Source organism: Pipistrellus kuhlii, unplaced genomic scaffold (genome assembly GCF_014108245.1).
Source record: "Pipistrellus kuhlii isolate mPipKuh1 unplaced genomic scaffold, mPipKuh1.p scaffold_m20_p_7, whole genome shotgun sequence".
In the NCBI taxonomy this organism is placed as follows: Eukaryota; Metazoa; Chordata; class Mammalia; order Chiroptera; family Vespertilionidae; genus Pipistrellus; species Pipistrellus kuhlii.
The window spans coordinates 26843632-26859712 of record NW_023425573.1 but is presented as its reverse complement, the minus strand read 5'-3'; the positions used below and the strand labels follow the sequence as shown (position 1 = coordinate 26859712).

The following is a 16081-nucleotide window of genomic DNA, read 5'->3' as shown; positions in this document are numbered from 1 at the left end:
ACTGGCAGAATACTTAGACGATAAAGAATCTCAAGGAAGGCAGGAACCTTGTGTCCTTAAACCAAAAATGGGGCCCAAAGGATTTCTCTGCCACTTGCAGCTGTGAGAAAGTCCAGACCACCAGTTTGAGCAATGAAATATTGGCCTCAGAAGCCTTTCGTGCATTACAGGGCAAGACTCACAGCCACCTGGGCCTTGGTGCTCAGTTAAAATTACAATGTTTGCCCACCCTGCCAAGAGGAAGTGAGTTCCTCAGCCTCTGCTTGGACACCTCTGATACCAGGAAGCTCATTACCCTCATTAACCCATTTCTACTTTACTGACTCTGGGTTTTTAGAAGATGAGCTTCCTCTCTATAGTGCCAAGCATACCATCCCGTAAAAAGTATGCATTGTTCCTTGGTCTGCCCTTTGGAACAATATTGACTAGACTCTGGATGGCAGCAAGAAAGTCCCTGTCCTCCAGGAAGAGCAATCCCTGTGAATGAGGTGGGAACGGAGGAGCAGAATAGGACAAGAGAATGGGGAAGAGCAAAGCAGTCACTCAGACCATGCAGGGACAGAAGGAGATAAGAGAGGCTCCAATCATCCCAGCTTTTTTGGGTGTTTGGCCATGAACTTGAGTCCTTAGGAACCCCATCTCCTTACAAAAAGACCCCTCTCTTACTTAAGGTGTCTAGAGGTGGCTTCTCTTATTCATGGGACTAGGAACAGGAAGGTGCAGAAGAGCCCATGAGAGGTCAGAGCACCTCAGGGTCCCTGAGAGAGACAAGGGGGCACAGAACATGGGCATCTTGCCCAGAAGATGGTCACTGAGTGGACCAAAGGGCCTAGAAAGATTGGGACCCAATTCAAGGGTCACCACAGGGTGCTTAGATGTGGGGAGGGAGCTGGTATGAAGAGCTTGTGCTCCAAAAGCAGCTTGGGGATCCCTGTGACACCCAGCTCCAACATGAAGCTTATATGTTTAAAATGTCTGAAAATAACACAAAGTAACAAGCAGAGGTGTGGGAAAAAATTAAAGGCAAAAAAAAAAAAAAAAATTAAATGGAGAAAATACTTCCCATACATGGCAGAGAATATTCTCAGTAGGGCAGTAAGCTCTCTTAGCCACCCCTCAGGGTAATACCCTCAGAGGAAAATAGGCAATGGGATAAAACAGAAATACAACTGGCTCATAAGCTTGTAAAAAAGTCAACTTTTCATAGTAATGATAAAATAGGAGCAAATTTAAAACAAGAGCCCACATTTCTCTTAACAAACTGATGTGTTGTTGTTGTTGGCAAGATATTGCTTTCTCTTGCAGCGTGTGGGAACCTAGCTTTCTCACACCATCTCAGAATGCAATTTAAGAATATTTCAAACCACGTGCAATAAAAAGCAGCAGTGCCTCACCCAGTGTCCTGTGTTCTTCTCTCTTTAGTGCACAAACCCTCCCCAGTACCACACAACATTTCCCTCCCTGGGAGCTCCCTGGATTCCAGAGCTGCCATGCTGACTGGAAGTGCAGGAAATTAGTAACCACTTGGGAGCAGCCTATCACTGGCAAGGCAAGTGTTCAGATACCCAAGGGCCTGGATAAGTTGGGTGCATTTTGTGTGCTAACTCCCAGCATCCACCTGGGGGATTCAGCTCAGTCACCCACAGGAGAGCCAGTTTCTTGGGGCCATCACACCCTATCCCATTGCCCACGCACCTTCAATTCCTAAAGAAAATACTTGGCCTGAATCATCACTGCAGAGAAACCCAAACTGAGACAACCATTGATTAGTTGTAAAGCTCTTTCCCACAGAGATAGTCAGGAATATGAGCTAAGACAGCTTTCTTTTTTTAAATAAAGGTGGATCCACTCAGCAGTTGTGGTTACATACATCCTGGTATATCTATGCAATAGAATAGTCCTTAGCCACTAAACACAAATGAAATGTTTCTATAAGACCTGGGAGAAAGTTTGTGCTAGTGTGAAGTGGAAAAAGAATGGTAAATAACACTGCCAATATGGAGCATAGCTGTGATCTTTTATGCGCACTTGCCAAAATAGCAACTTTGATTATTTCTGAGAATCTCAGGAGTTTTTTATTTTTTTGTGTGTGTATGGGTACCACTCTGCATTTTTCAAATTTAAACATACATAATCATACATTACTTTTGTAATTGGAATATGTAATTTAACAATAAATAAAAGCAAAATCAATGAAAAGAAAAATATCTAAGAAATATAATTTATATAAATTTATTTATATGTTTTTAGTTGTAGGAAACATACATCAGAGAAAAATATACTAGCCAGATATTACACTTTGGGCTTCTATCAAATTCGGATCCATTTGGCATAAGCAATGGTTGTCCTTTCATACACATCACCCACCAGTTTCATACATCACTCTTTTCCCCCAAAGAAAGAAATCATACTTTGTTCTCCACGGGCTCTGTGTCATTCATTCATTCAAGTGCAAGGCACTAGGCTCTAAAGCACATGTGTCAAACACAAGGCCCGAGGGCCAAATCTGTCCCGCCAGGCCTTGCAATGTAGCCCGCACCGCACTGTCATCACTGCACTCCGCTGCGTTTCCATCACAATGACAGTTTATGACTGTTCAGTAAACCATTCGGCCCGCGATTTAGGCTGGATTTTAGATTTTGGCCCCTTCTCTGATTGAGTTCGACACCCCTACTCTAAAGGAATAACTGTTTCCTTCTTTAAAGAAGCAAAGTGATATCTGTGAAGTATAGGAATAGATTAGGACCTGCCATTATTACTGAAGGAATTGATCACAACAGTCTAGAAGGCAGATGATGTTAGAACTGTCATCAGAGACAGGGACAGCAATAGTTCCCAAACAGGCCCCATTTCTGAGTAAGAAGAGTAATGCAGTGTGAAGGAGGGACCTGTCCAACCTGGCAAGTCCTTTAAAAGTAGCAAATAAAGTCCAGATTAAAGGTTTGAAGGGGGCTGAAAACATTTTTCCTAACTACCAGTGTGACTAGCAATTAAATTATTTTTATTAAAAAAAACACACACACACACTCTGGGATGTCTAACTTACAGTAAAGTATGTCTTCAATGAGCATAACATGCATTTAACACAGACTACAAATTTAGGTCACCTCATTTTTCACCCATTTCTCAGTGTGCCTTGGATTTGTTAGATTTTTTAACTTGCTTTTTCTTCCCAAAGCACTTGTGGCAGCCAAAGGCACAGCATTTATAGACAACAAAGGCAACTCCCAGCACAATGGCCAAGAGGAAGCCAATCACGTCCAACGAATAGTACTGGTACCAGGTGAGGAAGTGGGCCGCCGGGCGCAGATGCAGGGCTCCCTTGTGCCTCATCACGAACTCCACCCAGAACACAGCCAGGTCCAGTGGTTCAATGGGGCGGTCCTTGTGGAGGCTGGAGAGGTGCATGATGTTTTCCTTATAGCTAAACACAAAGGCAGTCCTGTTAATGCCTGGAACATTGAAGGCAGTGAACTAACCTCCCTCTATACTTGCATGCTTGCTTCCAATGAGAAACACTACCTGTTTTGTTCAAACTTGATAGCAAAAATGTATCTATCTACAATAATAAAGGAGAGACATGCAAATTAACCATCACTCCGCTATGCCCACCAGTCAATAAGAGCAGGTATGCAAATTAACCCAACAAATATGTTGGTTAATTTGCATATGCAGGCATGAGCGAAGACTGAAGACAGTATACAAGGAAGAGGGAGGGACAGTGAAAAGCAGAAAGTATGGGGCAGCAGGTGGAGGTAAATTGCAGGAGGAAAAGTGTAGGGGGGAGGCGGCTTTGTTCCCTTTTCTGCTTCACTCAGGCCACAGGAAGCCATATTCTTGCAGGAATAGGCCCAAAGAAGCGCTATTTTTGCAGGAATCTTCCTGCAATGGGCCTCTAGTGCATATATATATATATATATATATATATATATATATATGCATAAGCAACCATGGCAACCAAAACAACTGAAGGGATCACTGAACAGGCTGTGTGGGGAGACCAGGCCGGCAGGAGGTTAGTGAGGGAAATACAAACGACTGAGCAGCAGGCTTTGTGGTGCAACAAGAGTGGCAGGGAATTAGTGAGGGACGACTAAAGGATTAAGCAGTGGGCTGCGTGGGGCAACCAGGCAGGCAGAGAAGTTAGTGAGGGACAACCAAACAACTAAACAGCAGGCTGTGTGGGGTGACAAGGCTGGGGGGGGGGGGGGCAGTGGGAGGGGCAGTTGAGAGCAACCAGGATAGCAGGGGTGCAAAAGGGGTGACCAGGCCAGCAGGAGGAGGCAGTTAGGGGTGACTAGGCCAGCAAAGGGGGAAGTTGGGGCTGAACAGGCCAGCAGCAGGAGCAGTTGGGGGTGACCAGGGCAGCAGGTGGAGGCAGTTAAGGGCAATCAGGCAGGCAGGCAAGCAGGTGAGCAGTTAGGAGCCAGTGATCCCTGATTGTGAGAGAGATGTCCAACTGCCAGTTTAGGCCTAATCAGGCCTAAACAGGCAACCGGACATCCCTAAGGGGTCCCAGATTTGAGAGGATGCAAACTGGGTTAAGAGGACTCCCACCTGCCCCCTTGCATGAATTTCAAGTACCGGGCCTCTAACAATGTACTATTAATATTGTGCCATAAATTTGGTTAAACATCTTTCTTGTATATAAAATTTCTCTTAAGCAGGACAGATTTCCTTGAACTTTCATTAATTCATTCAAGATTTATTGAGCATCTGTTATGGCCTGGTTGCATAATCTGCTCTTTAAACTTTTTCCAATTTTTTTAATATCATGTAAGTACCCTCTAAGCTTAAAGTGTTGGAAGTATAGAGATTCACAACCAGATACATGGCTCAACAATGAATAGATAAAGATAATTAATAACTTGATCTAACGGATTAGTGTTTTGAAAAAACAATAATGTGCTAAGGAATTGCTACCAAGTCATTTTTAGGTTTCAAGTAGCTATCTATACCATTGAACAAAAGATCAAAATTATATCGATAGTGTGAACATAGAAAATAAATTTCATGAGCATGTGGAGAGAAGTTGGGTCTTAATTGTACTGATGTGTGAGTAGCACGGTGTGACCATGACAAGCCAGGCTTCCAGAAGCAGCCAATTGGAATGAAGGGATGCCAACCACACTGCTCTGGGTAAGTTGTGACCCAACTGGGCACTTTGCCCTGTGGTTCTTTTTTACCCACTAGCATTACTCCCTCTCTCTCTCTCTCTCTCTCTCTCTCTCTCTCTCTCTCTCTCTCTCTCTCTTTCTCTCTCTCACACACACACACACACACACACACACACACACATCCCTTTATCCCTTGTCCAGGTTCAGTGTGTGTGTTCGATTTCCTCCTATCTTTCACATCTGCCCTCTTGCCTGATGTCTTTTCTAAAATGAAGCAATTACTGGTGAAAGTTCTTGACACTCTCATAAGCAGGCATGCACACACACACACGCATGAATGCATTCACACATGCAGAAATGTAGTTGCACACACATTATTAACTGTTGGATGAAATCTACCTCTGGGCATCACTTATTCCCATCAGGTTTTACTCAGCCTAACGCTAGGGAGCTTAACAGCCATACCATAAATTTCATGTAGAGACCATTTGATCTGATGGCTTTTGCCTTTTGAATCATCTTTGAGCAAATGTGTCTTCATTTTTTATTATTTGCCTTTTATTATAAGTGATTTCACATGAGCCTCCATTCATAAATCCCCATGGACACAATTTCTCACAGATTTCAATGCTGAAAAAGCTGTACTTTGAAGCACCTGGTTTGTTTTTATTTTATGGACATGATGCTTCCAATAATGGAATATTTCTCTCTTTACCAAGAACTTATAGATCAGGCATCTATTATGGTGACATTATTTTTAAATTAAGTTTTAAATTTATGAGGGAAAATAATATTTAAAATCATTCCCATGATTCTATAGGAATCAAGAATGCTTTTATAAAATTAATAACAATCTCAAATGACCTTACTTATAAATAGATTTTCATGGATTTGTTTGAATAATTATCGTGAATGGAATGGGAAAAACACAAGCAGTAGTCCTCTGTGCCTTCTCTCTTACCTCTTGTCATTGATGACAGTTTTGAGGGCATTCTCTAAGTCTGCAGAAGTCATTTCCAGGACGTTCAGGGACACTCCTGCTCCCCGGGACTCCATGCGCTTTGCATTGTCCATCTGATCGCCGAACAGGGGCAGCATCACCATCGGAACCCCGTTGCATATTCCTTCATAGATACCATGGGAGCCAGAATGTGTGATAAAGGCACGAGTCTTCGGGTGACCTGGGAAGCAAAAAGGGCAGAATGCCAGGGTTCAAGTCTCTGAGTGTCACATTCTGGCATCACTAGATTGTAGATGCACTTAGTGCTATGAACAGTGTCCCTTATAGAAGTTTTCAGAAGACAATGTGGCTGAGATGCCCTGCTGGGTAAAAAGCAGTGTGGAATATGGTGGCCATAACATTTTCCAGCTAAAAAAAATCCTTTAGAACACCCGAGCCTAAGCCACTTTCTTAATTTAACCTTGGTTTGACCTACACATCAAAACCTCTCCACATACCCAGCAGATCATTTTGGGGCAGCCACTTGACCAGGATTGTATTCTTCGCCAGATTCGATGGTCGAGTCCCAGTGTAGCGCCACAGCACCTTACAGACGAGAAGAGGGTTGAAAGACCAGAATATGATTTTTTTATAAACACTGCTATAGTAGCTAGAAAGTAGAGTCTTCAGAAAGAGCCTGACCAGATTGGGGGGTGAGGCAGGTAGTGACTAAGAAGGCTCTGGGGCTAGTAACATTTTGTAAATTTGTGAAAAATCATCACACTATATATTTATGATTTTTGCACTTTTTCTGCACTCCAAGGGACAATCTACTTAATAAATGAGTGGATGCAGAACTATAATTATACACCATTGTCCTAACAGCTATTAGATTAAATATTCTTTTTTAATATGAAGAAACAATATCCTATTTATTTTATTATTAAAATAGATTTCCTCGAGTCTCTTAGAGAAAATGCAACATCCAAGCAAAGTGGACCATGACAAGTGGACTTAAACATAGTAGTTAAAAGTGCAATTGCAAAAAAGAAGAACAACTTGGGATTCACAATTGGAAAGTGGCAGAGGAAATCCAAGTCTAAAGTCCAACTCAGAGAATTAATTCAGAACTGGAGGCCTGGGGTCACAGCTCTTATGAAGCTAGAAAAGATTAGCATCTCCTTACTGTCTGAGGTATTTTGCCCAAAGCATCAGCAATTTCCATGGCTTTCTTCTCTGGAATATCTGAGACCATTGAGCCCAAAGAGAAAACCACAATTCCATGTTCTCCAGAGGCATTTACATAGGCTTCAAACTCCTGCATCCAAAAGAGATATTCCCAGTTAATGTTTTCTAGTATTCTTTGGGTAACATTAAGGTGTGACTTGGATATCTTTCTCCTAAGAATGTGATGAAAGTTGGGTGTGTGTGTGTGTGTGTGTGTGTGTGTGTGAGAGAGAGAGAGAGAGAGAGAGAGAGAGAGAGAGAGAGAGAGAGAGTAATAGTGTGTGGTACAACTCCTCTTCTTGCTTGACTCCCTTTCAAAGGATAGAAGCTTCCTGCTCATCACAGGTTTCAGTGCCTCTTGGGTTCTTGGAGAGGTAGAACCCAAGTAATGAGCTAATTTTCCAAAAAGAAAACCACTGGAGACAGTACCCCATTCACCTCCCCAGGATTTTGGGCAGCTGGGAAGTTTGGGAGAGAGAGCAGGCTTTGGGGAAGGGAGCAGAAGGAGAGAGCAGGAATGAAGACAGGTGGCTAAGTGGGCATCACAGCAAGAGGAGAGAGCCTTTCAGCTGTGAACAGAAACACTGTGGGAGAGGAAAGCTACTCAAAGAGGATTCAGAGAGCTTCTGTGGACTCTAAAATTCCTTCACTTCCCCTTTAAGAAAGTATATAGTAATGTATCTGTATTGTTTTTCAAGGCTTCTGAAATATTCTTTGTATGGAAAAAGAATGAATAAAGTGAAGGCACAAAGGTAAAGAGTGTTAAGGATTAGGCTTACAAGGAAAAACACAGAGAAGACAACCTTTAGCAATGCTTGCTTCCTCCACAGCCTATAGCAGTGTTTTCCACATGGCAGCCAGTCATTTGGATGATTAAATATCATATTCATGTCAATTCAGTTCTGAAATGTAACCAATCAGCCTTGCATTTTTCAACCTTTCCTGGAAAAGAGCTCTCTAAAGAGTGCAAATCAACTTTCCTGCTTTAGCAAGAAGAATATGCAGAAATATGTTGGACTCTGTCTTTGCTATAAGCTCCTCCATAAGTCTGAGAGATACAAAGTGAGGGACGGGAACCCTGACCAATTGCGCACCAGTGATCTGAGCCCCTTCTGTGCAGTTCAAAAAACAGCTAGGGCATAGGAGTCAACCTTGGTTACCAAAGCCACCGTGGCGCACTGAGTCCCAACCCACCCAGCCAAGGACTCTCATTGACTGCTCATGTCTTGTTCCAAAAGCTTATTCCTTAGCAATGTGTCCTTCACTGTCAACAAAGGAAGGACACACCAGAAAGTCCCTCCACTGTCTCCAGGAGAGGAAACTGTCTCTGTGTATAGGAGTGAGGTACAGCGATAGCAGAAGTTCCCTACTAGTAAACTGATGACAAATTAAATTATGACCTATTAAAGACCTATCCCTGAAATAGTATGGAACAGATTTTAGAGATGGGTGTCAAACAAAAGCTCTGAAAGAACACAATAGTCAGAAGAACTGCAAAATTAATGAGATAAGAATGGTGCCCATTGCCGAAACAGGTTTGGCTCAGAGGATAGAGCATCAGCCTGCAGACTGAAAAATTCCAGGTTTGATTCCAGTCAAGGGCAGGTACCTTGGTTGTGGGCACATCCTCAGCATGAGGTGTGCAGGAGACAGCTGATCAATGTTTCTCTCTCATCAATGTTTCTAACTCTCTATATCTCTCTCTTCCTCTCTAAAAAAAATCAATAAAATATATTTTTTTTTAAAAAGAGAGAGTAAGGAAGCCCCTAGATTCAACCCTTCATTCAAATTGACCTGTGCCCAACCTTCAAAGCCAACTTCAGCTTTCACCAAACAAACACACACAAATTCACACATGAACATACACACACCTGCACCCACATACAGGAAAGGGTACACATGCCGAACTCACAGTGAAAATCTACTTAGAAGAAACAGAGCAAGGCATAAATAAGATAATTCCCCCACCAAACTGTAGGTTATTTGTTATCTAATCAAACCCTGAGAATATCCAAATGGTTTTACTAGTATATGTCTCCCAAAATTGTCAAGTGCATTCGTGAGATTGTGCAATATAGCAGGGTTTTCCCAAAACTGAGGGGTTTCCTCAGGCATGGGACTTCTGGTGTTAAAACCTGAATGGTGCTGGTTAGACCAGGACATTGGGTACCCTGGATGTGAGATGTAGGAGACTTCTGACAGGGGTCAGCACACTCAGTGTTCAAAGGCTCCTGCCAAGCTTGATTCAGAGCATGACCAGTAAAGACACTGAGCAGCCTTCCTCCAAGGACACCCATGTCCAGTCCCCACACTCTGTTCCAGGCCTCTGGCTCCTAAAGCTTTGTCTCAGCCTATTCCACTGGTCTCATCTGAAAAGTCAAGGAGGCCAGCATCATCTTCTGCACCACCAGGCTGTATTTTTGTCTTGCAGCAAGAACATCCTGAAGATGCTTTTTCCAAGGTCCTTCTTCCTTCAAGATGTGCCACAGCCCTCATTCCTGTGGAGATACAGCTCAGCTCCAAGCAACCATTACCCTCACTCCTGAGTGAGAACACTCTTGTCTAGAAAGATACTAATCTCCTTATCCCTCCTTGCAAACCCTCCCACATTCACTCTGCAGCCAGCCGGGTGTGCTTACATTAATGGAACACGTAGGGTCATAAACACCCAAAGTTAAATATCACCACTGCCAAGAGTTTAAATGGCATGGAAGTTCATTGATTGATCACAAAGGCCAACTACACAGATTGTGTTATCATGGCCAAGTCTGTTCTAGATCAGCTCTTATGGGTTTTGATAGGTTTTGCCAAGTACGAGGTCCACCTTGTAGTTGGCAAAACTTCCCCTCAAGCTTGCTGCAATTTCACAGACTCTGGAATATCCAAAGAGTGGAGCAACGTGTTTGTTAACTGAAAATAACCCTTGATTCCCTCACCCTTGATCACCTTCCATAAAAACAGGGTCACCAATCAATGGGGCCTTTAAACTAGTTTCTTACTTTGGCTGAGAATTTAGTATTTATAGTTCCAGGCTTTTATTAGATTTTTCCCTTTCAAAATGTCTTTTGTTTTGTAAAAACCCTTATAAGCACTTAGCATGTTAGAAACATGTCACTTTTATCATTATTCATTCAAATTCAAGTGCAAATACCACTCTTTCTTCTTTTCACCATCTTCAAGTCACTATTCTTACTGATTTTCTGTTTAGTTATTTTCCCCAGACCCAAAATATATGTATGAATATCATCTCTGAATCTCTACATGTCTGCGAAGACAGTCCCTTGTCCTCATCTTGGACGGGAATGACATCTTGGAATTCTTGCATTCTCTTCCTTTGTTCTCATTGCTGTTCTACCATCTTTTGTCTTTCAGACATTCCAAAGGTATGTCCAATGCTGTACTGTACTTTCCCTATGGACTCTCTTTAATGAACAAAGACTTTATCTTTACTCTTGAAACTCAGGACTTTTATCAAGATCATTGAGAATAAGAGAGTATCCTCTAGAGCAGTGTTTCCCAAACTTTTGACATATGTGTACCCTTTCTATAATTTTTGTAACGCTGAGTACCCCTCGCACTCATGAGAACGTAGAATTAGGCACAGCTAAGCACGGTGCAGTGCATATCCCCACAAAACTCAACTCTTCTCATACCCCTGAGGGTACGCATACCACACTTTGGGAAACACTGCTCTAGAGAAATGGAAGTATGTAGACCCCAAGAAAGACAATACCTAGAGAAAAAGCCTTCAGGGGACTAACTGGGCTCAAATTTACAAGAGCCTAGCAGCTGTTTCTAAACACAGCCCTCTCATGCAAACCTTGATTCAAGAAGAAACCTGCACTAAGCTGCCTGCCTCCCACACTGAACTGCCTGCTTGCAGTGTTTCTGGAATGCTGATTCAACCTATATAACCGAGACTTTCCCTGTCCAAATGAAGCTGCACAAGTATATGCCCCTCATCAACATCGTCACCTACAGGGAAGCTTCATACTGACCAATCAGGACTATGATTTTTGGATTATTCAAACTGCAAGGTTTTGGATTCCTCATTTGCATGAGGACAGACCAATCTGGGAACAGGACTTCTCTATCTTTGTCAGTTGCCCTCTGGCTCAGAAAATGCATTTTCCCTTTCCACCAAAGATTGAAAAAGCAGACTGTGTCTCTTCCTCAACCCCTTCCCAAGATTCTTCCCAGAACAGAGCAGGCCAACAGAGCAGAACAAAGCAGAGGGCACAGGAGAACTGTCTAGCTAGAGAGGGGCCTTACCCGAGGTCCTCCTTGCCACCCTGCTGTTTCCTAACTGAGCTATAACACTATTCAGCTACTCCACAGCCGTGCTGTTCCACAGTCATGCTGTATCACAACTGAGCTGTTCTCACTGCCCCAATTAAAGGCCAGGTAGTCCTACACACTTTTGTTCTCTGCAAGGAGCCCTGAACCCAGTGCTCTGGGCATATGGCATTTAACCCTTATTGCCTCTCATTGATGACAGTCCACTGGAGCTCACAGAATAAAGTGTCCCAGGTATAGTTTCCTAAAGCCTCAGATCCAAAGCAAAACCCGAGACAATGACTCCAAAGACAGATATAAATTACAACTCAACCTAGGGAACTTGTAAGTTAGAAGTCAAGACAAGAGGACATTTGAAACTAGGCATGCTCAAATGATCTACCTGTGGCAAGTTCATCTACCCAAAGTATTGTACTTGTGAGCTTATAGGCTGTAAAGTTCCCACTCAAATTACACACCTGGGATAATGGTTTTGTGTTAGCGCAGTTGATTCCACCAATAAAAACCATATTGGGCATGATGGGCCTGGGGGCAATCTTCACAAAGTCCATTCTGAAAAGCCAGATAGATGCAGAACTCATAAGATCTTTGACAGTCACATCTTGCTGAAGGACTTCTGAAGCCAGTTGCTCATACGGTGAATAAACCACGTTGCACATAAAGTTCTCTGTCAAGGCAATGAGCATGTTCTTCACCCGCTGCAGGAAGGTCATGCGATCTGAGTTAAAAGACAGAGCTCTGGGCACATAGGATGGTGGGTTGGGGCACTGGCTACCCTGAGAGTCCAGACTGCACGGCAGTGCATTCAAAAAGAACACAGCGGGCAGAGCCAGATACCAAGCCACAATAGGGCCACAAGGAAGGAAAGGGTCAGTCAACACAACATCGAAGCTGCTTTCGGCAAGGGAGGTCATCAGCTCCTTGTTGTGCAGTAGATGGGAGCACCCCGACAATAACAGAGCCGAGTCCTCTTTGACCTTCTTGTAAGCTTTGATCAGACGCTGCAAGAAAGACTGCTTCTCAAAGGCATTATGCCCAAGCTCAGTAAAAGATGCTACCACGTCCTCCCTTCGGAATGGCACTGGGTAGGTCTTCAAGGTGTAAAAGGCTCCTTCTCTAATGTGCACCGAAGCTTCAGGCGCCAAGACCACAATTTCATGCCCCCTCTGCTGCAGCTGCTGGATGACCCCGCTAAAGCTTAGCCAGTGGCTGCCATCCATGGGGACCAACAACACCTTCCCACCCTGGGACACAGCCAAGCTGAGCGCACACAGCAGCAGGCCCAGGACAAGCGGACGTGGGCCCCGGGATCCTACCGCCATTGTGGTCTGCCTATTCTACCAAGACTGGTATTTGCCTGAGGTTTGTCCTCTCCCACTCACAGGTTCCAAGAACCAATCTATACCGCCAGTTAATGTTTGATTTTTTTGTTGCATGACTAGAGCTGTCGTCAGTGAAAGATAGCAGGAAATTTAATTTGAGCAATTAAATGGTTTCTTAATAGGCGACAAACATTTTATAACTGGCTGAAATTATTTATCAACCTCTTAAATCAAATCCTGGAGTGATCGGAGAAGGTGAAGCCTCTCTAGCACCTTTTACCCCATTCAATGAGTATTTCCCAAGACGTAGCCAGTGTTTTGTGGGAGGAAAAATGCTATGCGGTGAAAAGGAGAGTCCTCTCCAGAAGTGAAAGAGAAAGCTGACTGGTTTTCAACAAGAAAAGAAAATGATTTTGCAAGCATGTAGGGAGCAGTTATAGGGTTAAGCCTTGGACTGACCTGTTGGCAAAGTTGCAAACAAGTCCCAGCTTGGAGGGCACAGTCCTCCAAGCATAATTGATCTTGATCTTGTGACTGCTTTCTAGATCTTTCGGGCGTAGCTTATGGGCTTGTGGGAGGGGCAGCAAGTGCTGCCAAAACTAGTGAAACTCACAAGAACATTGTAAGTTACCTTGTTTACCTCTGACTATAAAATAAACCATCAGCTTGCAGTCTGGATCTGTTCTGTGGCCTCAGTCAGACACAGAAGAACCACCTTGACCCAGCTTATTCTCTTTGTCTGTCTTTTTCTTTATCCTCCACCAGCTCTCCCTTAGGCTCACTGAACCCTTGGCTGTGCTGGCGAGGCCCACAAGCCCACCTTTGGCCCATGGAAACCTTTAAGAATGTCCTGCTCCACAGTTCAATCATCTTTGATTCATACATCCAAAAGGATTTATTGAGCCCAGCACCCCGCTGGGCCTGGAGGCTGTAGCAGAGATTCCCCAAACAGGAGTCTCTCGCCTCCTCTGTCAAGAGCGACAGATTAACAATTTAAACAGATAAAGAGACACATTAAGAGTTGAGAAAAAAGAACTAAGGAGGAGTTGAATGCTGATGGGGTAGAGAATGGCAGGAAAGGAGAGCTCCTTGAGTACGTGGTCACAGAAGGCCCATTGCAGAACAGATCTGTATTCATTTGGAGAGACAGTGAGAACAACTCTGTATATAGAAGGCTAATATAGATAAAATAAAACTTAAATTATACTCATCACACAGGCCCATGGGCCAGGGAAAGATAGATACTTTGGGAAATCCTGCTGATCTTGTTGAAGCAAAGGTGAGAGATGAACAAAAATATTGAAGTAATATGTATTTATATGTACCATGTGACACAGATCGGTGCCAACTGGAAGTGGTCAAATGGTTAGGGTGACGGGCCCTCGTGAATGCTGAGGAGTGCCACAAGCAGTTACAAATTACCCACCTTCCTTTGGTCCAACTCTGGATATCATCAACAGGTCCCTTTCCTCAAGGCAGGTTGTTCACTGTGAATGAAGCAGAAAGCTGGCCCTCAGGGCCCGGTCACCGGTAAGTAACTTGGAGGGGCAGGACAGTGCTCCCAGAATGGAACTGGTTTTTAGGGGCTTAACACAGCTCTCTCCCAGTATCAAAGCCCACAGGCAGGGCTGTCAGGTTTGCAGGTCTCTCCTGTGTGAGATGCCCCCATGGTGGCGCCAATTTTCAGTCCCCAGACTCACAGAAACACCTGGCTGTCTTACAGGGGGCTAATATCCTCCTTCTTTTGGCCCTCCCCGCAGGGTAGGAGGCAGTCTGTGAGCAGAATGTGATCTGGAACTGTGCGTGTTAGGCATTTAACCCAATTTCCACAGATTGGGATGTGCACCCCTCTGTGTGAGGAGCAAAGCAGCCAAGCCAGTTTTGTTCAGTGGTCAGGTGAACAAGGGGGCAGGGTCTCAGGAACAAGGGGGAGGGCCCAGGTGACCAGTCCCAAGTGGTCAAGTGAATATGGACGAGGTTTAGAGCCATAAGTGGTGACATAAACGAGGAGGTGTGGCCAGGTGAACAGCTGGAAGTGGTCAAGTGATTAGGGTGGCAGGGCCATGTGAATGCTGAGGAGTGTGACAATAGGTCATAAATGCCCCACCTTCCTTTCATTCAACTCTGGAGGGCAGCAACATGATCACTTTCCTCAAGGCAGGGCCGTCTCTGTGAGTGAAGGAGAAAAATGGCCCTCAGGGCCTGGCCACCAGTAAGTGACTCTGCAGGGGGCAGGACAGTGCTCCAAGAATGGAACTGGTTTTCAGGGGCTTAACACAGCTCTTGCCCTAGTTTCAAAGCCCACCAGCAGGGCTGTCAGGTTCGCAGGTCTCTCCTGTGTGAGATGCCCCCATTGTGGGACTGATGTTGGGTCCCTAGACTCACAGAAACACATGGCTGTCTTAAAGGTGGCTGGCCTCCCGCTTCATGTGGCCCTCCCCGATGGGTAATAGGCAGCCTGTGAGCAGAAGTTGATTTAGCTCTGTGGGTGTTAGGCACTTAACCCAACTTCCAGAGATTGGGAAGTCCATCCCTCTGCATGAGGAGCAAAGCAGGCAGGCCAGTGTGGCACAGTGATCGGGTGAACAATGGGGCAGGGTCTGGGAAAAGGGGGGATGGGCCCAGGTGACCAGCTGGAAGTGATAGGGCGGTGGCGCCACTTAAATGTGGAGGAGAGTCAGAAGAGGATGCAAAGGGCCACCTTCCTGAGGTCTAGTCTCTGGATGGCAGAAAGAAAGTCCCTGTCCTCCAAGAAGAACAATCCCTGTGAATGAGGTGGGAACGGAGGAGCAGAATAGGACAAGAGAATGGGGAAGAGCAGAGCTGTCACTCAAACCATGCAGGGACAGAGGGAGATAAGAGGCTCCAATCACCCCAGCTCTTTTGGGTGCTTGGCCATGAACTTGAGTCCTTAGGAACCCCATCTCCTTACAAAAAGAACCCCCTACTTACTTAAGGTGTCTAGAGGTGGCTTCTCTTACTCATGGGACTAGGAACAGGAAGGTGCAGAGGAGCCCATGAGAGGTCAGAGCACCTCAGGGTCCTTGAGAGAGACAAGGGGGCAAAGAACATGGGCATCTTGCCCAGAAGATGGTCACTGAGTGGACCAAAGGACCTAGAAAGATTGGGACCCAATTCAAGGGTCACCACAGGGTGCTTAGATGTGGGGAGGGAGCTGA

General features: G+C 44.6%; 1 protein-coding gene across 1 annotated transcript; it reads right to left on the bottom strand.

Moving 5' to 3' along the window:
• Positions 1–3004: 3004 nt before the first annotated feature.
• On the bottom strand, positions 3005–12950 carry UGT1A1 (UDP glucuronosyltransferase family 1 member A1). The gene is made up of 5 exons (XM_036420967.2): positions 12039–12950; positions 7244–7375; positions 6576–6663; positions 6079–6298; positions 3005–3424 (listed from the first exon to the last, which is right to left on the bottom strand). The coding sequence occupies exons 1-5, from the start codon at positions 12900–12902 to the stop codon at positions 3127–3129; spliced, it is 1602 nt and encodes a 533-aa protein (XP_036276860.1). The 5' UTR covers positions 12903–12950; the 3' UTR covers positions 3005–3126.
• Between the last annotated feature and the right edge of the window lie 3131 nt (positions 12951–16081).

Coding starts and splice junctions, on each gene's coding strand:
- UGT1A1 (XM_036420967.2), bottom strand. CDS start 12,902: ATGGCGGTAGGATCCCGGGGCCCACGTCCGCTTGTCCTGGGCCTGCTG. Junction 7,376..12,038: donor ACACAAAACCATTATCCCAG/GTGTGTAATTTG, acceptor TTTTGGATGCAG/GAGTTTGAAGCCTATGTAAA. Junction 6,299..6,575: donor GCCCCAAAATGATCTGCTGG/GTATGTGGAGAG, acceptor TTTGCTTCCCAG/GTCACCCGAAGACTCGTGCC.